This window comes from Fringilla coelebs (genome assembly GCF_963513975.1).
Source record: "Fringilla coelebs genome assembly, chromosome: 12".
Classification (NCBI taxonomy): Eukaryota; Metazoa; Chordata; class Aves; order Passeriformes; family Fringillidae; genus Fringilla; species Fringilla coelebs.
The window spans coordinates 4,308,432-4,329,845 of record NC_140038.1 but is presented as its reverse complement, the minus strand read 5'-3'; the positions used below and the strand labels follow the sequence as shown (position 1 = coordinate 4,329,845).

General features: G+C 52.6%; 1 protein-coding gene across 2 annotated transcripts in view; it reads right to left on the bottom strand.

Moving 5' to 3' along the window:
• Positions 1 to 56: 56 nt before the first annotated feature.
• NPTN (neuroplastin) overlaps positions 57 to 21,414 on the bottom strand; it is a 40,957-nt gene continuing 19,599 nt past the window's right edge. For both annotated transcript variants that reach the window (XM_084214061.1, XM_084214062.1), the window contains 7 exons: positions 18,728 to 18,896; positions 16,159 to 16,253; positions 10,286 to 10,419; positions 9,293 to 9,566; positions 1,878 to 1,899; positions 1,487 to 1,560; positions 57 to 1,132 (listed from right to left, as the gene is read on the bottom strand). In XM_084214061.1, coding sequence (XP_084070187.1) covers positions 1,500 to 1,560; positions 1,878 to 1,899; positions 9,293 to 9,566; positions 10,286 to 10,419; positions 16,159 to 16,253; positions 18,728 to 18,896 — 755 coding nt within the window. In that variant the 3' untranslated portion in view covers positions 57 to 1,132; positions 1,487 to 1,499. The remainder of the gene's footprint in view (positions 1,133 to 1,486; positions 1,561 to 1,877; positions 1,900 to 9,292; positions 9,567 to 10,285; positions 10,420 to 16,158; positions 16,254 to 18,727; positions 18,897 to 21,414) is intronic.

Sequence of the window (21,414 nt, the reverse complement as noted above, 5' to 3'; positions counted from 1 at the left end):
CGGGGGTGCACACAGCTCTGCTGATTAAAGGTTGAAAAACAAGGCCTACAGCGGTTTTTGTCGGTGTTTTATTTTTAAAAACAGGTGAATCCACTTTTTATACATCATTGCACTTCAACAAATACACAGAACACGAGTTCATGCAGCTACAGTTACGCACATCATGAGAACCCTGGTAGGTCTATTTCTACAATCTTTAAATCATGAGAAATTACAGTGTCAAACTAAAGAGGAATAACTAGTTGCATAGAATATCACCATGCTGTAACATTTCATCATTTAAACCAAAAAGGAAAAAAAAAAAAGAAAAAAAATTATAAAAGTTTGCCTGAATTGAATGTACAAGAATATGTCGAACACATCAGTGCAAAAGGATTTGAGAATTTACATGAATTAACAAAAAAAAAAAAAAAAAATCACTTAAAAAGCAATCATATATATATATATTTATAAACTGAAGGTTTGTTTTTGTTTCCAACTGCATCCCACCACCACCAGCAGCCCCTGGCACCACCCAGCCCTGACGCCCAACAGGACCCCCCGCGCTCCATGGTTAAAGCCCTTAAGGAAACTCCAATGTCCCTGCTGCGAGCACCGGCCCGGCATCACTCCCTCCTTCCAGCCATACAGTAAGGAATGAATATCAGCAGCTTCAAAATGAACCACAACGACTTCTGGTTTCCCCTCCCCCAAATATAAATATATACTGTATATATCTTTAAGTTTTGCTGTACTTTACAAAAGAAGTCTCACTAGATGGCAGCGGTGCGGTTTGAGCGGTGCCGAATTTAACAGCTACAGGAAGTAAAAAACAGCGCATGCGTGAACCCGCCTGGCTACTGCTCGTGTAAAGAGAGGAAAGGAGGAAAAAAAAGCAACATTCACAGCACATCAAGCCCAAAAGAGTTTACACCTTCTACACGGAAGCATTATTAAAATTCATCTGGCTAGGTCATCCTTGCAGGAGAGGCTAAATAAGGCATGCGTTAGACAGTCATATTGTTGCTCACTTGGAAAGGAAAGAAAAAAAAAAAAAAAAGAAATCAGACAGAACTGGAGTTCTAGAACCAAGAGTTCCAACCCTTAAATTTAGCAGGTCATATTGCCATCAGTCTCTCAGAAACTTAAAGCTCTAAAAAAGAAACGAGAAAGAGGTGCTAGTCAATGGTGAACAGCGCGAGCCGCCGCAGCCTGCAATCCCCGCGCTCCCACCGGGGCACGGCTCCCGACAGCCCCAGCTCCACCGTTCAGGGGGGGATCAATCAGGAGGGCTCGGCAGCTTTGCCCAGAGTTTAGCAAGCAGCTCCTTAAACCCCCCGCCTGTCTGAGGCAATCAAAGTTTGGTCCCCCCCCGGGCTCCCTGAGGCGCAGCGGGATGGTTCAATGTTTAAGGTTTAATGCAGGGAATGCTTTGCTGCTGCCCCCCAGCACTCGGGGCAGGAGGGCTGCGCCTGCCCGCTCCCGGCCGGGCGCAGGCAATACTTACATGATGAGCATTTTTAATTTGTGTTTCTCTGACGTAAGTTTTTGTCTTTGTGATTGTTTGTAGAATTGGTTTTCCTGCAGAAAGGGATGGGAGAGAAACGCATCAAAAATCAGTTAGAGGTACAGGAGAAATGGACTTTCGGTTATTTGTACAGCGTTTCGGTCTTCCTCCCTTCAACTGGCTGAAGACAACACGGTTTTAGCCTTTGTATTTTAGCCCAGTATTTGTTTTCTAGCAAGATGTTGCTTTTCTTTCCTCGGGTGCTGAGAAACACACCAGACGGTCCAACACCATCTGTGATGTCACATGCAATATCAATCCTATGATTTATCACCTCCCACAACCCCCCAAATTAACCCAAAGAGTATTTTTTTCCCAAAACCACACTTACATTGGCCCAGCTGGTTCATCATCTGCAGCAAGCATCCCGATGCACCCAGGGAGAGACAAGGGAAGGAAAGAAAAACAGAATCAGTGTTTGTAGGGGGCCACAACACGAGCAGCAAACTGATCTATCTACAGCATCAAAGGCCATTCCAGTCAGGAGTGCAAGGATCATGGAGTTACTGCTCTGGATTCGGGTTTAATGGCAGGTATGTTGCTTCAATGGGTTTAGTTAACACTTGGAATGCTGGTCATGAAGGACTGCAACTGTAGCGGACAGATTGGTGCAACATGGTCAAGACTCATCTTGTCCCCAAGTTCCAGTGGTTCAATCTCATAAAAAATAGATGAGGAGACAAACCAACGGTTCAGTTGTAAAATCCTGCTGGATGTTTGCTTGCATTGACTTTTTTTTAATACGTATTTTAATTTTTAAGCCGTTTTTCCACTGCTGATAGGTAACTCCTGGTATATACCCCAGAGGGTACATACCCCACGCTCATTTTCCCCCACGGATAAAACAACCTCTACATTCCCCGTTTTTCTCAATGTTTAATTAGAAGGGACCAGGTTAGGAGGAGGCTGAAGGGGAACAGTCGATTCCAGCCCCAACCGTGGTCCTTGGGCAGCAGCATGCAGTGTCACCAGGAGGAGTCAGGCTGCTGGGACACCTCTGGACACACTTCAGCTGCAGAGGACTGACAGCATTGTCCTGCCCGTGGCCCTTGGCAAAACTCGTTTAGGAACTGGGGGGGTGGGGAATCTGCCAATGAGGAATGTTCCACATTAACTCTCACGACCAATTGGGCTTTGGTTTGGAATTCTCAAACACTGTTTTCTCCCACGCTGTAGTACAGAAGACAAAAATGCATTTACACAACAGTACAAGAGTCAATCCAGGAGCCTAATGCTCCCACAGATGGATTTTGGGGGGACCAATTCAGGCCCTGCCGGTTTTGGCACTTGACAGTTGCCGTTCCCACCTCGTGCCGGAGGGGTTTTTCAGGGAAGTCTTTGAGAAACTCTCAGCAGGATTCCACAAGGGTGCTTAGTGCACATGAAGCAGTTATGGAAATTACAGTCTTACAGTGTAGGCATCCGCATGAGCACACGCCAGGAGTAATGTCGGGGAGAGGGGACATTACTCCACCTGGGCCCTCGAGGCAACGGAGAGGCAAAGCCACCGCTAGCACAGACAGTGACCAGAACAAAAAAATACTTCAAAAATAAAGAACTAACCACAAACCAAGAGCTTTACAGCCAAAGTAACAGACTAGCCACACACCGGTGTCCACAGAATTCCAGTACCAGCAACAGTAACTATCGGACACGGTACAGAGAACTGGGACTAGGAAGGACAGCCAGACATCAATGTGCTGTTGTATATACAGTGAGATATACAGAGACACATCAGGTACTCGAACACAAAGCACAGCAGAGGAATCTATGGCTTCCTTCCACAAACATCTCTGGGAATAATCGAGGATCCGAGAGCAGCCGAGCTCCGCGCTCCGGGCGGGGCAGCGAGCCCTGGCCCCCGAGGCCAGCGCTGCCTCTGAGACCCAGCTCGGCTCCAACAAGCACCATCCACTGCTTTGGGAGTTTGTTTGGCTGGACTTCAGCAATAGCAAACTGCACCCTGGACACTCGCTACAAAAGAACCATTTTCCCTCCTCTGCTCAAAGATTTAAATGCCCGTTTCAGATCAGCAAGTTTTTGTTGTCAAAAAAAAAAAAATTAAAAATAATAATAAAAAAAAGAAAAAGCAGCTTGAAATTGATCAAGGCTGCCATCAGTGATTCCTCAAGAAGATCCCACAAAAAAGCCTACTGGGAATACTCTATTTGGGGGATCCCCAGCACTCCTCCCTGTCCCATCTCTAACCTAAACCAGACCACGGGAAATTCCCGGTCTTAAGTGCTGGCAAAGCATCCCCAGTACAGTACAGACACAGACCGAACCCTCAGCAAAACCAGGGGCAACAGAACAACAGAAAAACCAGTACAAAATCAGACTAAAGAAAAGGTTCAAAACAGCAAACTGAAATCCAAATTAGTTGTGAACGTGAATGAGGAAGTTTTCAAGAGTGTTAACGTTATGACTTGTGCGTTGTATAGACTGAAGCGGAGGTTAAACAAACTCCAAAGCATGCAGAGCTCTCACTTACCACCATTTTTTAAGGGTATGATGCAATTGAAGGGGGGAAAAAAAAAAAAGAAGTCATAGTAACCGACAAGATCAATATCACCCAAAGCTTTAATGCCACAGCCCTGCTCTAGGACAGTCAGCAGCACCTAGGGCACAGAAAGGTCCCCAAGGCTGCACTGACACACTGAGCCCCTCCTGCAGCACCTGCCCGGGCACTGGGCACCCACAGGCTCCAAAACCCCCCTGCTCACAGAGCACAGCAGAACCCCACAGCCAGGCCTTTCCTCAGGGCATGGAATCTCCTGCTTCACGGGGCCCAAAACTGCACATTCTGAGCCAGAATGGGAGAAATGCTGCTTGGCTTTAACACAGGTAATCAATCCCTGCAGGCAAAAATATCTGGGAATTAAAACTGGAAGATGATGACAAGTAGATCTCCCTCAGCTCCTCCACTTGGATGGGAATGTGTTTTGTGCCCCCCCTCCCATTTTCAGCCTTAATTTACAAGGCATTTTATATGTCACTCAGTTTCTTTCACCGCCTTTGGAAAGCTACAAGGTTTATTTTTAGTATCAAATTAATCCTGGGTAGCATCTTGTGACTGGTGGAAGTTAAAAATGAAACACTAGCGGGTTCTTCCAACACTAAGATTCCAATTTTTGCTTCTGAAGGGATTCTACATCTCAGCTCATGCTTTAAAACCTGCAAAGAATCAACCCCAAACTGGTTTGGGTTGGAAGGGACCTTAAAGCCCATCCAGTGCCACTCCCTGCCACTGTCCCATGGTGCTCCAAGCCCTGTCCAGCCTGGCCTGGGGCACTGCCAGGGATGCTGGGGCAGCTGAATGCTCTGAAGGAGCAGCCAGAGCCTGGGACAGCTCAGGATCCTGTGTCCATTCCCACTGGGATGCAGCAATGCTGCTGGGAACAGCTGATGGCTACGGCCTCACTGTGTACCTGCCTCACAATCTGCTCACCATGGCAAATTCAAAGTGTGGGAGAGAAAGGTGTGCATAAAAAGGGGAGAAAAACCCCACCAAAATCACTGGTTACAAAAGGTAAATGTTGCAGTTAATACAGTTTGTTTCTTTCAATTACTTACAGCAATAGCAGGAACAGGTAAAGTCAAGAAAAAAGCAAAAGAGGGTTAGAAAGAATGTGGGGATTTAGATGGAGCTTCTGCAGAGCCAGGAGAAGAAACACATTTATGGGAAGTCTTTGGATTAGGCTGAGGAATGAGAGGGGAAGAAGGAAAAGGGACATGTTATAACCCAGCCACCTCAGAGCTACGGATTTACAGGTACAAACCACTCCCACTCCTATGGGGAGTGGGGCCACGGGGTTTTCACTTTCTACTTACCCCAGAAAACCCCCTTAAGCCAGGGGCTGTGCTGATTTTAGACTATTGCATGCACCAACAGCAGAAAGCCCACTCCCTTAGGAACCTCTGCTAGGCTGCACTCAGCTGCTGCTGGCTGAGCTATGGAAACCAGAGCCATTCCCTCTCCCCCTGCCCGGGGCATTCCCTGCTGGCACCTCCTCCCCCGGGCATGCAGCCACGTGCCAGGGCATGCCAGGCTCATGCAGCTCTGAACCCAAAGCCATGGAGGCTGCCTGTGGCCAGCCCCTCTGGCTCTGCCAGCCCCCTCTGGGAACAGGGAGCGAGCTGGATGCTGCCTTGCCAGGTGTAAGGCAGGTCAGAACTGACGTTCTGAGAGGATGCAGGGATTCAAGCACCATCTGCCCTCCCTTCCTCCTTCCAGCACGGGATTTGGATGTGCTGGGAAAACATTGCTCCGCAGCAAACCCTGCTCCAGGCACCCCCTGATGCCACTGCTTTGGTGAGAACAGGGATTTCACGGGGGCTTTGTTCCTTTTCCTGCTCTCCAGCAGCAGGAAAAAGAATCAATTCCCAAATTAGAGTCCTGAGAAGGAGGAAACATCAGCAAAGGAGCTCCTGAGCAGCCCTGGCCCGAGGCACACCAAGCAGCTCACGGACACACAAAGCCAGGTCCATGCAAAACCGAGGCCTGCAGTCAGGAAATGCCAAAGTTAAAGGAGTGTCCCTGCTCTTCCAGCATGGCAGCGCTTCCAACAGAGGGAACACCTTCACACTGAACTGCTCCAAGTGTACCCAGGAGTCCATCACCCTCCCCAGCCTCCCAGGGGCACGCTGAGCCAGGGCATGTGAAGCCCGTGGAACGTGGAGATCTGAGGGAAAGGGAAACATTCAATTGTTTCTTTGGGCTGGCCAGGTAGAATTTCCAGGTGCTGGGGAAAAGTTCCAGAGGCCTGAGGGATCCTTCTGTCCCACCAGTCACGGCCCCCAGGACTAACTGGGCACTTGGAGCTGACCCAGCACACCTCAAACATTGTCATTTGTGTAGGTTTAACTGAGCCAGCCCTAAAGTATCACCTGGGCACAGCACGAGGTGAGAGCTCAGCGTGGGCTCCTGCAGGATCCAAAATCAGCAGTTCATCCTGCACTGCCCCAGTCAGGAGCCAAGGTGTGCTCCAGCAGTTCATTAACAGCTCCTTCTGCTCCAAAAGCCTTTGATTTCCCTGAACACAGCAAGTGGCCACGTTTAGCAGCCCTGGTTTACTCCAAATGTTAAAAACAATCCTTAGAAGTGGTCTGAGTACGCCACGTTTCCAGTTCTCTGTGCACTCCTCTCAGCAGGCCAGACGATGGCCAGGACATCAGAGCATTCCTGAGGGGCGGTGGCAGACACTCTGAGGTGGAGGTGTGGCACCTGCAGAGGGGGGACACTACATCCAACACCTGCAGCCCAACCCTCAGGATCTTTCCAGGGATCTGCAGCCAGAGCCATCCCCCAGCAGGACCAAGGGGACCCACAGGGGCCAGCCACCCTCACATCTGCTGTGGGACCTGGGCTGACACACACCTGGAGACTCCAGAAGGGCATTCCAGAGTCACTCAGGGTGATGGTGGTGAAGATGAAGCAATCTCAGTGTCTAAGTCTGGAGAGGTCCAAGGAGAACATTCCCATCCCAGCAGCTCAGAGGCTGCTGCAGCACCGCCTCACGTGTGGAGCTCTGCCATGAGCACACCCCTGAAGGGGTACAGTCCCCGCTGACACCAGGGCTGGAAAGGCCAGCAGAGACCCTGGCTGGTGCCAGCTGCAGGGCAGGGAGTGCTGTGTGTCTGGCCTCACCTGCTGGCTCAGCCACAGCTCCCTGACGTTCCCAGCTCCCCGCAGCAGCGGAGGCGGAGGCGTCGTTTTGGAAGGGGGAGCTGAAATCCCAAACGCCGAGCACGCCGCTGCATCCCAGCATTAACTTTGGCATTTCATAACCATCTCTTAAAAATAATAAAATTCAGGATACCCCTGAGTCAAACATGCCCACGTGGCAATCAGGAGGCTCCTGATGATTTCCCACGTGTGCATTGGTACGTGCCCCGCTCCCGGGGCGTTCCCCACAGCACAGGAAGCTTCGGTGCCACTATGGAAGATGCACAACTATCCAAGGAATGTGGGACTCAGGGTGGCATGGTGCCAGCTGTGTCCCTCAGCCAGGCAAACCTCAGCCCCAGCTACAGACTGTCACGCTCAGCATGGATTTCTCCTCCAGGAAAGGGGACAGGGAGAACATCTGACCCCCACAGAGGTGCGTCATGTCACTCCCCGGGGCTCTGCCTTCAGAACAGCAGCCCCAGGGAGCACGGGAGTAACCTCAGCTCCTTGGCTCATCATCCTGGACAGCTCCAGGGGCGTGATGAGCCCGGATCCCTCGGGGACCTGGGGAGTGGCCAGACCAGCCAGGAAAACTCCAGCCTTGGAAAAAGGCAGTGAACTCTTCACCTCCAGTGTGAGCTCCGCTGCACCACCACAGGGGCTGTGCTGTGATCTGCAACAGCCAATTCCTGTTGGATCCAGTCCATTTGGGGCTGTTTGCAGGGAATATTTGTGTATCAAATTCCCAGGACCTTCTTTTGGTCCTTGTGAAATTTCATCCAATAAAAATTCTGAACGTGGGGAACTGTAATCACTGACATGGAGGAGAAGGAAAATGAAAATTGTCTGTTCCAAGTTTTCCGGGCTGGTGGAGGTCCCTGAGGCCACGCTGAGGGCAGGACAAGCCCTGGGGCCACTGGAAGCTGTTAGTGATGCACAGAACATGCACCCCGGCTCCACTGGGGGCTCCACCCTGAGAGCAGCCCCCACACATGCTCTGGAAGCAGTTAGTAAGTGCTACTCAAGGCTTACAACCAAAGCTGGTTTCCTCTAGGGATGCACTACTCCAGCCAGCTCTGACCCACGCCTCGGCCCTGCTCCCATTATTCCATTTGTGCGTTCCACCAGCTCCTCTCCTCACTGTGGATCCCGTGAGGGTGGCTGTGCCCACCCCACACACACAGCACTGTCTCACACCTCTGTTTTCATGCCCTCTGAGGGCCCCCTGAAGCAGCTCTCACTGGGGAGCGCTTGGCCAGCCCATGCTGCCCTCCACCTGCCCCATGCCTGGATCCATCGTGTTCCTGCAGCACCACGACATTCCTGCTGCCTCCCCCGAGGGGTCCTCGCAGAGGTTTTCTTGCTACACACTGGAGTAAGCTGCTAGCAGCACATTAAAGGCTGTTTCTCAGCATGGGTCTGGCAAATATTCAGCCTCACACTGCCCCTTTCCCCAGCTGTGCACAGGGGAAGGTGTGCAGGAGAAGCTCATAGATACAAGTTACTACTAGTTGTATGTACCAAACACAGATGAATTAATTAATTATTGCTACCATCAAACCTGATAATAAGCCCTATTTTTATAAAATCTAATCAGTGGCTACAATAGATACAGGTTCCAGAGCATTCCTTAACTACAGATTCAGCTACACAGCAGAGTAAGAGCCCTCCCCCCATCTCTGAACCCTGCACACATTTTACTTTTGAAGCACCTTTGCAGCCCCAACCCCTTGAAGTGCAATGATTCCTTGGTTTGAGGGTAAGGTCCCCTCACAGCCCCCGCCCAGTGTCCAGCCACGGGGAGGAGGGAATGCCACCAGGGCTGAGGGTGCTGCCCCACGCTCCTTGGGGTGGACAGACAGAGAGACGGGAGCGCTCCACCCCTCCACAACCCCCCGAGCCCTGGGCCGGGCACCCTCGGGGCTTCGTGTCCGGAGAGGGAGGAGAGGAGAGGAGAGAGGCAGGAGCGTGGAGCGGGACGGGCGGGGCTGCTGGTCCTTCCTGCGGAGCACCTCCTCCGGCGGCGGCGGGGCGGGGCGGGGCCGGGCCGGCTCAGCGGCGGCGCGGGGCGCACTTACCGTCGGGAACTTCGTCCGGCCGCTTCCGCTTCTCGTAGATGACGATGATGACCACCAGGATGACGATCTCTGCCAGGATGCCCAGGAAGGGCCAGAGCGGGGCCAGGTGGCTGCGCACGCGCAGGATGGTGGTGACCGACACGGAGCCCACCTGGTTGGTGGCGTTGCACTGGTACTCGCCCGGGTCCTCGTTGATCTGCAGGTTTGTGATGCTCAGCTCGGTGTAGTTCTCTTTGTTGGAAATGAAGAACCTGCCCGAGGAGTTGTTGATGTCCTGGCAAAGGGATGGGGGTGGGAAACAGAGACAGCTGTAAGGCCTTTGTGGCACGGCAACAGGAGATGGGAGAGAGGAGCCCAGGCCTGGTGTTTGTTTGTCTCCCCAAACACCACCAAGGGAACCCTGCACTCAGCCACTCCTTAAAACCTCCAGCTCGCACTCAGCAGCAACACTCATCCCACCCTGCTGTTTGCTGCACGTGCTGCCTCCATCCATCCAATCCATGCAGCAACAGGAAACAGCTGGGCTGGAAATTCCCAGCTCCTCTCTGCTATTCCCACTGCTGGTCACATTTTCCTGCTCACCACATCACCGGTTACATGGAACAAACAGATCACCCAGGCTCTAACAGGGATCACTGCCACCTCCTCATGTTAAGTCTTGTGAGCTCCACCAGTAAAACTTGGAGGAATTTATTACCCAATGTGGTTTTAAATCATGTTTCATAAGTCAAATCTTGCAGTTTGTAGCAGATTCCAGAAAATGGCTTTCAGGGTAAGTTCTTAACTTTGCCCAGCAGTGCGGTGAGCAGTTTTATATATAACTATCAATTTTATATTCACCCATCCCTCCTCACTGCTGCCACAAACATCCACCTGCACTCACACTTTGGAGGGACTGCACTTTGGGAAGGCACAAAGCTCCTCCAAGAGCCCATCCCCAGCCCCAGGGCGCTGCTCTCCTCTCTCTGGGGCTCTGGGTGAGCCCCTCCTTACCTCAAACACGCCATTGACCTTCTTGCGCCACACCCACTCGGGGTGGGGGAAGCCCACGGACTTGCAGTACATCAGGGCCTCCTGGCCCTCGTTTTTGTTCTCACTCCTCTTGTGCCCGGTGATGTCAGGAGTGGCTACAAGACAAAAAAGCAGCTGCTGAGTACAAACAGGCTTCTTTCACTCACCTGCACACAAACTCCTCCAGCTGCCTGCAAGCTGGGCTTTCCCACCCCGAGGGGATGTTATGGATGAACTCTGTGTGTGTGTCCCTCAGCCCTACCCCTGTGCTCTGTGTGTGTCCCTCGGAGCAGCCCTAAGCCCCCCCGAGCTTAGGCTGGCTCAGGGCAGTGCCTGGGCTGACCCCTGGCCCAGCAGATGGCCCCAGGCTGCAGGGCCCACCTTTAAAGCTGCAGCTCCTAATTACAGCACACGTGGCTGGATGTGTGATGGCAGCTCTGAGCTGTTAATCCAGCCCAGGCCAGCCTGGCTGCTCCAGGAAACTGGAATTTCCTACAGGAGACTCCCTGCAGGTGCACACAGAGCCAGCAATTCCAGCTGCAGGCTGAGATCATGAGGGGAATTTGCTCCAAGGGAACAAAAGCTCTGGTGCCAGCAGACAGCAGCTGAGCTCTTCCCTAAATTGCAGCGCCAATCTTTGGGAAAATGCCTGGCAAGCTGTCCTGCTGCCTCCTGTGCTGTGTCAAAGGGGGTTTGATGCAGGAGCATCCCGTGCCTCAGACCCTTTTTGGACAGCAGCAGCATTATCCAAATGAGATTGTGAACCACAGCAAATCCATGGCTGTAGGAAAGCCTGGGTTCAGCTCCTGCTGGGTGTGCTCACCTAGGCAGGCACACTGAGAGGCCCCAGGCATCCTCCAAGTGCCCGTGACAATTCCAACAGCATTTCCAGCACAGCATTTCCCACACAGCATTTCCTGGGCCTTGCAGGAGTCCTGACCAGAGCATGAAGCTCAGCCAGATGCCAACTCCTTAATTCCAAGATGATGCCAAAACTACTACACCAGGATACGTAAGAACAGGCCAAGAATAAACCCAAGGGGTTCATTTAAGAGAACTGTCACCCAAAATGCATCTTTGCACATCAGACATAAAAATACCCTGAGAGACAGAAAAGCACAAAGGTACCAGATTCAAACAATCCCCTGGTCTTGTCCAGAAAGGAGCTGCCAGAAGCTGAAGGAAGCAGGGAAGAACATTCCCCACCCGCCAGGTGATGCCTGAACACCTGGAGCAAATGGAGCTCCTGAGCTGAATTCAGGTTTTCAGGCAGGAAATCAACCAGCCCTGGGGCTGGCAGGGCTGTGCCCCTGCCACGTCCTTCCCACCCTGTGCCAGCCTCGATAGGAAAGTGACATTAATCCCAAACAATGGGGGCTCCAGAGGGGACTGTCACCTGGGACCTACTGAGAGGTGCCACCACTTCCCTGCTGGGCCTGGCACCTTCTCACAGCAGGAGCTGGATGAGCCCCCTGTGGCTTTTGCTTCCTGGAGGGATCTCCTCCAGCCTGGGGACACGAGAGCCCAGCGGTGACAAGGACACAATCCCAGAGCTGGCACTGCTGGAATGCCACCAGGGGCTGCAAAGTGACAACATTGCCATGAGGAACAGCAGCAGTGGCACTCTGCAGCTCCAGTGCCATCCTGAGCAGGGCTGAGCCTGGAAAAGGGGACAGGGACAGCACTGCCAGCTGGCCCAGTTTGTGTCAGGCTGCTGGCAGGGAGGGAAGGGACAGGACAGGAGAGGGAACGCTTTCTGGGACAGCTCCACTGCTCCAGGTGACACAGTGACATTGCAGGAAGGAGTGCCCAGAATACCTCTGCTGGGCCAGGGCTATTCCTGGAGCCCCCAGGGGGCTCTGTGCAGTGCTGGGCTTTCAGAGCACCCCTCAGACCCCAGCCCAGCATTTTCAGTCCCAACCAGTGCAGGGACAGTGTGCTGCTGGCCCCCCATCCCTGCAGCCCCAGCTTTAGCAGGATTTCCCTGGGAGGCTGTTCAAGCCAGGATTGATCCTGCACCATCCTGCCCCATGCCAGCCAAAGCCCAGGGTTCATTCCTCAGCTTCCAGATGTTTCTGTGTTGGTGTGCAGCTTTAGCTTTATATTAAGTGTTACTGGGATCTTTTCATAGGTGGTGGAGACAAAATCCTGTTCTAGCTGGAGACTAAAGGACTGGAGACTCTTCAAACTTCAGGCCCAAAGCTTAAACAACGTGAGAAGAGGAGGGTGGGCAAGCAAGCAAGGAGGATGAAACTTCATCATTGGAAGCTGTTAATTGGACAGTTAACTCCCATATGCAAATGGACTAAAGCTTATAAAGTTTTAAACCCAGACACAGGAGAAAAGTGGACTAAAACTTATAAAGTTTTAAACCCAGACACAGGAGAAAAGGGGTTTGTGGCAGGGTGACCATGGGGCTCCAGTGCTCCCAACAGGCACAGAACTCAGTGTGCAGCAGCTTTCTGAAGGGTTTTGGGGTCACACAGCCAGGAAAATTCATCTCCTCACATACAGGAGGCATCCAGCCTTTCCAAGCTCTTTACCACTGAAAAGGAGAGGGAAATTTAAATGTGTGACACCTCCAAGCCATGGCCCAGTTCCCTTCAAGTTTCCCATTAAGAGACAAAATTAAAGCAAGGGCAAAGCACCTAAAAATATTCTTGCACTGCAGACTGGGATGTCTGAGGGGTGACCTGAACAGGGGCTCTGCAAAGTTTCTTTTTCTGGCTATGATTCCAAGCCCTGTCTCCCTCTGGAGCTTGCAGGCAGCAGGAGAAGGGGGAATGGCAGGGGATTGTCATGGGCTCCAAGAGTGCCCAATTTAATTGGAAGAGAGAGGAGCAGGCTGCAGCAGAGGTTTGCTGAGACAGCCAGGCTTTGAGGCCCAGCTCTTCCCAGGAAGGTGCAGAGGGAGCAGGAGGAATCCCTGGATGAGGCAAGGGCAGAAAGGCCTGGCAGGAAGGGGAATTCAGAATCCAGCACCGGTTTCCTCTCCCCTTCTGCCAAGATCCTGCAAGAGCAGGGCACTCCAGAATTCTCCAGGGCTGCAGCTCACTCTCTGGGGCTCTTCTCATCCTCAGGCCCCCAGAGCTCCACACCAGCACGGCAGGGATGCCCCAGGAGGAAATGCAACAATCAAAAATCCCCTTCCAGGGGGCAGGAGGGGTGTCCTGGCCAGGCCTGGCAGCTCCAGCACCGCCACCCCACCAGAATCACCCCCAGCCTGCTGCAGTGCCAGGGAAAAGGGCACACGAGATCCCTGCTCCAAGGGCCCCTCTCCCTACACCCAGCATTTCCCAGATTCCCTAAACCCAGCATTTCCCTACACCCAGCATTTCCCAGATTCCCTAAACCCAGCATTTCCCTAAACCCAGCATTTCCCTAAACCCAGCATTTCCCTAAACCCAGCATTTCCCTGAACCCAGCATTTCCCTGAACCCAGCATTTCCCTACACCCAGCATTTGCTGCATTCCCTAAACCCAGCATTTCCCTAAACCCAGCATTTCCATAAATCCAGCATTTCCCAGATTCCCTAAATCCAGCATTTCCCTACACCCAGCATTTGCTGCATTCCCTAAATCCAATGTTTCCCTAAATCCAGCATTTCCCTTCCCCCAGCATTTGCTGCATTCCTTAAATCCAGCACTTCCATAAACCAAACATTTCCCAGATGCCCTAAACCCAGCATTTCCCTAAATCCAACATTTCCCTGAATCCCAGCATTTGCTGCATTCCTTAAATCCAGCATTTCCCTATATCCAACATTTCCCTGAATCCCAGCATTTGCTGCATTCCTTAAATCCAGCATTTCCTTACAATTAGCAAATGCTGGATTCCCTAAACCCAGCATTTCCCTAAACCCAGCATTTCCCAGATTCCCTAAATCCAGCATTTCCCTAAACCCAGCACTTCCCTAAGCCCAGCATTTCCCTGAGCCCAGCATTTCCCTGAGCCCAGCATTTCCCAAATTCCCTAAGCCCAGCATTTCCCTAAACCCAGCATTTCCCAGATTCCCTAAACCCAGCATTTCCCAGATTCCCTAAACCCAGCATTTCCCTGAACCCAGCATTTCCCAGATTCCCTAAACCCAGCATTTCCCTGAACCCAGCATTTCCCAGATTCCCTAAACCCAGCATTTCCCTAAACCCAGCATTTCCCAGATTCCCTAAACCCAGCATTTCCCTAAACCCAGCATTTCCCAGATTCCCTGAGCCCAGCATTTCCCAGAGCCCAGCATTTCCCAGAGCCCAGCATTTCCCAGATTCCCTGATCCCAGCATTTCCCTGAGCCCAGCATTTCCCAGATTCCCTAAACCCAGCATTTCCCAGATTCATTTCCCTAAACCCAGCATTTCCCTAAACCCAGCATTTCCCTAAACCCAGCATTTCCCAGATTCATTTCCCTAAACCCAGCATTTCCCTAAACCCAGCATTTCCCTAAACCCAGCATTTCCCTAAACCCAGCATTTCCCTAAACCCAGCATTTCCCAGATTCCCTGATCCCAGCACTTGCTCAGCCTCAGGTCTGCAGCTCAGGGGGGCTGAGCAGGAACAAAGCCCCCCCAGAATTCCAGCAGAGCTGGCTGGGGGAAGCCAGCCTGGGATGCATTCCCAGGAAAGGCACCAGATGCTGCCATTAAACCCTGAATTCCCAACTGCTCTCACAGCCCCACCCCAAGGATTTTTTTGAGGAAAAAAATCCCAGAATGGTTTTGGTGAAGGGACCTAAAGCCCATCCAGTGCCAGCCCTGCCAGGTGCAGGGACAGGGAGGGACAGGAGGCCCTGCATGCCCTGGCTGCCTCTGCCACGCTCTGGGAAGCTGCTCACAAGCTGTCAGAAAATCCCTATTTTTGGAGCAGGAGCACTCTGGCATTCAGCACCTCCTTCCCCTGCACCCTAATTACAATCAGCATCATCACAATTAAATCTGAGTGTAACTCTGGAGCACCAACAGCACCCAGGCAGGTAAATATGAGATGAGAGATGTGCATGGGCACCCAGCTGCTGTCACTGTCCCTCACAGTCCCCATGTACAACCCCCAGCTCCCCAGGAGGAGCATTTAGGTGTAAATTACCTGTGGGAAGTGAGTAGGATCAGTTCTCCTCGCGCTTCAATCACAGAAATTGACTTTTCCTCCCCCAGATGAGCTCCCAGCTCCCTGCCTGGCACAGCAGCAGCCAAGCTGGTGGCAAACTCCCCAAAGGGCCTTGCAGAGACCATCAGAGCTGGCAGAGGTCCTGCTCCACTCCCAAAGTTGCATTTCCCCTCTCCAGGAGGGGTTTGTCACCTCAAGCAGCCCAGAGGAGCCAGCAGGAGCTTTGCATTTTAATCAGGAGATTCAGCAATTAGAGCAAAAGGGCAGAATGGAAGAAAAAATCCCCAAGAAAAGGAAGAGAAAAAATGGAACCCCTCCAGCTGTGTGCCCTGAACAGCCAGCCAAGCTCCTCAGAGGCACAGGGTGGTGGAATTCCCTTTCCCACAGACTGCCAGGGCCTGCCAAATTCCACACAAACCCCCAACCTCAGCCCTCCTGCAGCCCTGTGGGAATTCCCTGAGAATTCCCTGACATTTTCCAACACCAGCACTGCTCTGTGGCTGCCCTACAGCCACACCCGTGGCAAACCTGGCCCATTTTGCAGCTTTTATTGCAGATTTCAGGCTCCAGGAGGTGCCCATGCCCCCGAGGTGTTTCAGTGCCCCGCTGCTCCCCTCTCTGAGCTCTTTCCCTGGAAATCAGAGCTTTGATCTGTGACAATAAATTATTATTTCTGATGATGAACCCAGGCAGGGTGAGGAGGCCTTTCCTGCTGAGGGGGGCAGGGAGTGTCCCCAGGGGAGGGGACAGTGAGGTACCTCTGACTTCGATGGTGGCGTTGGCCACGGGAGAGCCGGAGAACACGAACACGCACAGGTACTCCCCTGACTCCTCTGCTCGGGCCTTCAGGATCCTGCAGGGACAGCACAGCACTCAGTCAACAAACACCCTTCACTGCACCCCCAGCTGCTGGGGCAACCAGGGCACACCCATCAACACCCCTTCTCTGCACCCCCAGCTGCTGGGGCAACCAGGGCACACCCATCAACACCCCTTCACTGCACCCCCAACTGCTGGGGCAACCAGGGCACACCCATCAACACCCCTTCACTGCACCCCCAGCTGCTGGGGCAACCTGGGCACACCCACCCTCCCCAGGCACAGTTTCCTCCCCCAAAAGATTCTTTTTGTATTAATTTATTTGTATTAATTATTCCCTTTAAAATTATTCCTTTTTCTTTATTATCCTTCACTTTTTTATTCATTCTTTTTCAATCAAGCAAAAAAGCCCCAGCAGAAGAACACCAAGCCTGCAATAAAATCATTTAATGACACGTGGAAACTGCTGAGACACATGGAAAAAGCTGCTCACTTCAGGCTGAGTGCTGACAGCATTTACACACCCAATCTCCAGTTATAAAGTGAATTCATTTCAGATAAGGAACCCTGCCATGGCAGAGCAGTTCAGCAGCACACCTGAGCCCTGCTGGACTGAAGCCCCTGCAGGCCATGCCCAGAGGGAGCAGGGGAAGGACAAGGGGGAGTTGTCTGGCTCTCCCTGGGCTCTGGTTGCCATCAATCATTCAGGAGCTGCAAACTGACACAGCTCAAGGGTTCAGGGGCACACAGCAGCTGCCTGCAGCAGGAACAGCCACCCCCAGCTGCATAAAGGGTTAGGAGAGGTTCACTCCACTGCCAGTGCTGGAAGAGGCAGGGTTTTAAATTGAAACAGTTTCATCTCTAAATTCTGGAGCTTTCTGGATGATAAAATACCCAGCTCTGAACTCCCAGCCCACCCTATTCCGATTTCCCATTCCAGCCAGGATTTTGGACTCCATGGGGATGTGTAGCAACAGACCATCCTTAAGGAGATGGGCAGGATAAACCCCACACACTCCAAGGAAACCAAAACCACATAGTGTGTGTGCTTTTGTCCAGGTGAACCCTGGAGAAGAGCTCTGCACTGACAGGGTTTGCCTGAGCTATCCCTGTGGGACCAGCAGCAGTGCCCTGCTCCCCTGGCTGAGCCCAGGTACCCACACCTCAGGGACACCATTCCTTCCCTCCCCAAGGCAGGGATGGCCCAGCCTGTTCCCATTTCTCATTCCAGCTGGGATTTTGGGTTCCAGAACCATGTGCAGCGACAGACCCACCCCTGAACCCTGGAGAAGAGCTCTGCACTGACAGGGTTTGACTCAGCTATCCCTCCCTCTGGGAACACCAGCAGTGCCCTGCTCCCCTGGCTCAGCCATACCCAAGGAACACCATCCCTGCCCATTCCCATTTCTCATTCCAGCGGGGATTCTGGGCTCCAGGACGATGTGCAGCAACACACCCACCCATGAACCCTGGAGAAGAGCTCTGCACTGACAGACTGACTGAGCCACCACTGTGGGAACACCAGCAGTGCCCTGCTCCCCTGGCTGAGCCCAGGCACCCAGAACACCTCAGAACACCATCCCTGGCCATTCCCATTTCTCATTCCAGCTGGAATTCTGGGTTCCAGGATGATGTGCAGTAACAGACCCACCACTGAACCCTGGAGAAGAGCTCTGCACTGACAGGGTTTGCCTGAGCCACCCCTGTGGGACCAGCAGGAGGGCCCTGCTCCCCTGGCTGAGCCCAGGCCACCCACACTTCAGAACACCATCCCTGCCCATTCCCATTTCTCATTCCAGCTGGGATTCTGGGTCCCAGAACCATGTGCAGCCACAGACCCACCCCTGAACCCTGGAGAAGAGCTCTGCACTGACAGGGTTTGCCTGAGCTCTCCCTGTGGGACCACCAGCAGTGCCCTGCTCCCCTGGCTCAGCCATACCTAAGGAACACCATCCCTGCCCATCCCCATTTCTCATTCCAGCTGGGATTCTGGGTTCCAGGATGATGTGCAGCAACACACCCACCCATGAACCCTGGAGAAGAGCTCTGAACTCACACTTTTACTCATCCATCCTGGAGCTCACTGTGGGAACACCAGCAGTGCCCTGCTCCTCTGGCTGAGCCCAGGCCACCCACACCTCAGGGACACCATCCCTGCCCACTCCCATTTCTCATTCCAGCTGGGATTGTGGGTCCCAGAACCATGTGCAGCCACAGACCCACCCCTGAACCCTGGAGAAGAGCTCTGCACTGACAGACTGACTGAGCCACCACTGTGGGAACACCAGCAGCAGAGCCCTGCTCCCCTGGCTCAGCCATACCCAAGGAACACCACCCCCAGCCCATTCCCATTTCTCATTCCAGCTGGGATTCTGGGCTCTGGGACGATGTGCAGCCACAGACCCACCCCTGAAGCCTGGAGAAGAGCTCTGCACTGACAGGGTTTGCCTGAGCCACCCCTGTGGGAGCAGCAGCAGAGCCCTGCTCCCAGCCCAGCGCAGCACGCACCTGTACTCGGTGGTGTTGGAGGCTTTCCTGGTGCCGGGGATCTCCTCTCCGTTCTTCACCCAGTAGCTGGCGGCCAGGGGGCTGGGGCTGCTGGTCAGGTTGCACTGCAGCGTGACGGCCACGCCGGCCACGTGCAGCACCACGTCCTCGCTGGCGTTGATGCGCGGCTCTGCAAGGCAGGGACAGCGCTCAGGGCACAGCCCTGGGGACACTGCCAGCTACTCTACGTGGCACGGGGGGCGGGAGGGGAGGGCACCACACGGGGGATGGCACTGCGGGACACACGGAGGAGGAAGCACAACCAAACCACACAGCTGGCAGGCGGCGCCCCGGGGCCGCGCTCCTGGGGAGAGACAAGGAGGGGTTAATGGTTTATTGGGAATCCCCACGCTGCAGGAAACGCTCTGTGCTTCCCACTCTAGCTCCAGGGGTGGCACCTGAGGCCTCAGTTACTCCTGCAGAAGCTTCTTGCTGGTTGGCACTTGGTTCTTATCGCTCTTGCACCTTTATCGCTCCCTGAAAGGTGCCTGTGCTCAGCTGGGGTCGGGCTCTCTCTCCAGAACCAGAGCACACAGTCTCACCTGCACCAAGGGAAATTTAGGCTGGATATCAGGAAAGAGTGATAAAGTTCTGGAATGGCTGCCCAGGGAGGCCGTGCAGTCACCATCCCTGGGTGTGTTTCACACAGCCTGGGTTGGACTTGATGATCTTGAAGGTCTCTTCCAAGCTGGTGATTCTGTCAATTCTGTGAATTCTTCTCCTTGAGGTTTCAAACAAACCCATTTTGATACGAACAGCAGTCATATTTAGGCTGCTCAGCAATATTCTGGACCTGCCCCTGCCCCAAGGCTGCTGTGGGCCCAGGTGCACCCAGGGGATTCCACAGGGCACAACATCCCTGGTGTGTGGCACTGGGGAAGGCAGGAGGCTGAGGGAGAACAGCCCAGAGCAGCACCCAGAACCTGACAGTGAAATGTAAGGACACACAGCAGGCTAAAATCAGACTGCAACTGGTTTGTGTCTACCCTACCCTTGAGCACAAACATTTATAAAGAACAAAAATAACCCCAGGACATGAGCAGAGCCCAGCAGTTCTGCACTTTGCTGGCTGCTTTGGGGCTGTTCCACTCCCCAGCCTCACCTGGCAACACCAAATTGCCATTCTTGAGGGCAAAACCTTTCAGAAGTGCTAAAATCAATGTGCTGCTGTTTGAGAGCCATGCTGTCTTCAGCCCCTGCAGGTGCTGCTGCTCTCCAGCACACACAGCTGCCTGATTCTCAGCCACTAAAGTGCTTCCCAAACTTGGCAAAAACACCTTTCTGCTGCAGGGTCTGTAGCATTCTGTGAAAAACCACCTCACACAGGATTGGCAGGGTTTAAAAATGTCACAATTCTTACTGTTAAGTCTTCAAAAAAAAAAAAATTTTTTTTTAGGGACAGCTTGGCCTGCAGGGCAAGGCAGAGGCTCTGTGTGTGGAAATGCTGCTGTGTGCCCTGCCTGGGATGAATTCCTGACTGATTCCAGAGGTGCAGCTCCAGCTGCTCCTTCCTCCCTCCCCTCTGGCTGCAGGAGGCTGAGGAAGCAGCAGACACCTCCCTGATTTCTGCAAGTCATCCAAGAGTTTGGATTCTGGAAACTCTGCCATGCCTTGTGGCAACAGCTTGGGATAGAAATCTATGATCCATGGAGCCTCTGGAATGCAGGTTATGAAACACAAGGAGAGAACAGAAAATCCCAATTGTGTGTCAGAACCATCCCAGGGAAGGAACATCCCTGCATCCCGTGGCACATCCTTAGATTGCTGCCCAGGGAGGAAAAATATCCATCCTCTGACAACTGGATATCCTTCTTGGAAATCCAGCTCTTTAAATCATTCTTTAACTGCAAAAACACTGCAGTTGCTGTTTGTGTGATTAAATTTTCACTCTGTTTCTGCCTCATTTCTCCCACACTGAGTATTTTATCCTTGCAAGGATTGTTTGGGCCCAAAATTGTTGTGTTATTCTCGTATCATGCACCATTCCTGGCCTGCCCCATGTGCTTTTCCACCCCCAAAAAGCTCATCTGCATTCCCACAAAAACACTGACAGAGCTCTGGGAATATTTCTGGAGTGTGTCTCAAATAGAAACTCAGTGACTGACCTGCAACCTTTTCAGTTTTAGTTGAGCAGAACTGAAGCAGAACTGAAGCAGAACTGAAGTCTCATTTCCAGCTTCACCTGTATTTATGTTACTTTGATTTGTTATTAAAAAAGCAAAATGATGGATCAGTCTCCTGATTTAATTGCAGGAGACAAACTGCAACTGGAATACTGGGACAGCAGCAGCCACAGGAGGATGCTCACCTAGAAAAAAATCACTTTTTACACATCCCTTTGAGTGCCCATTTTATGTAAGCTCAGCTTTCACAGTTAAAATCCAAGCAAAGCAACTAAAAAAAAAACCTCAGCAAGTGAAATTCTGGTTCCAGATCCGGAAGGAGGTGGAAGGCAGATGGTGGTTCCTGGGTGCCAGATTTTCAGAAGCAGGTTGATCTCTGCAGAGGCCAGGACAGAGCCTGTGCTCTGGGGGGCTTTGGTGTCACAGCAGGGCAGCAGCCACCAGCAGCAGCTGGACACTCCAACTCCACTGAGCCACACCATTCCCATTTCCAAGACAGAATGGAAGCATTCAGGAAGTATCCTT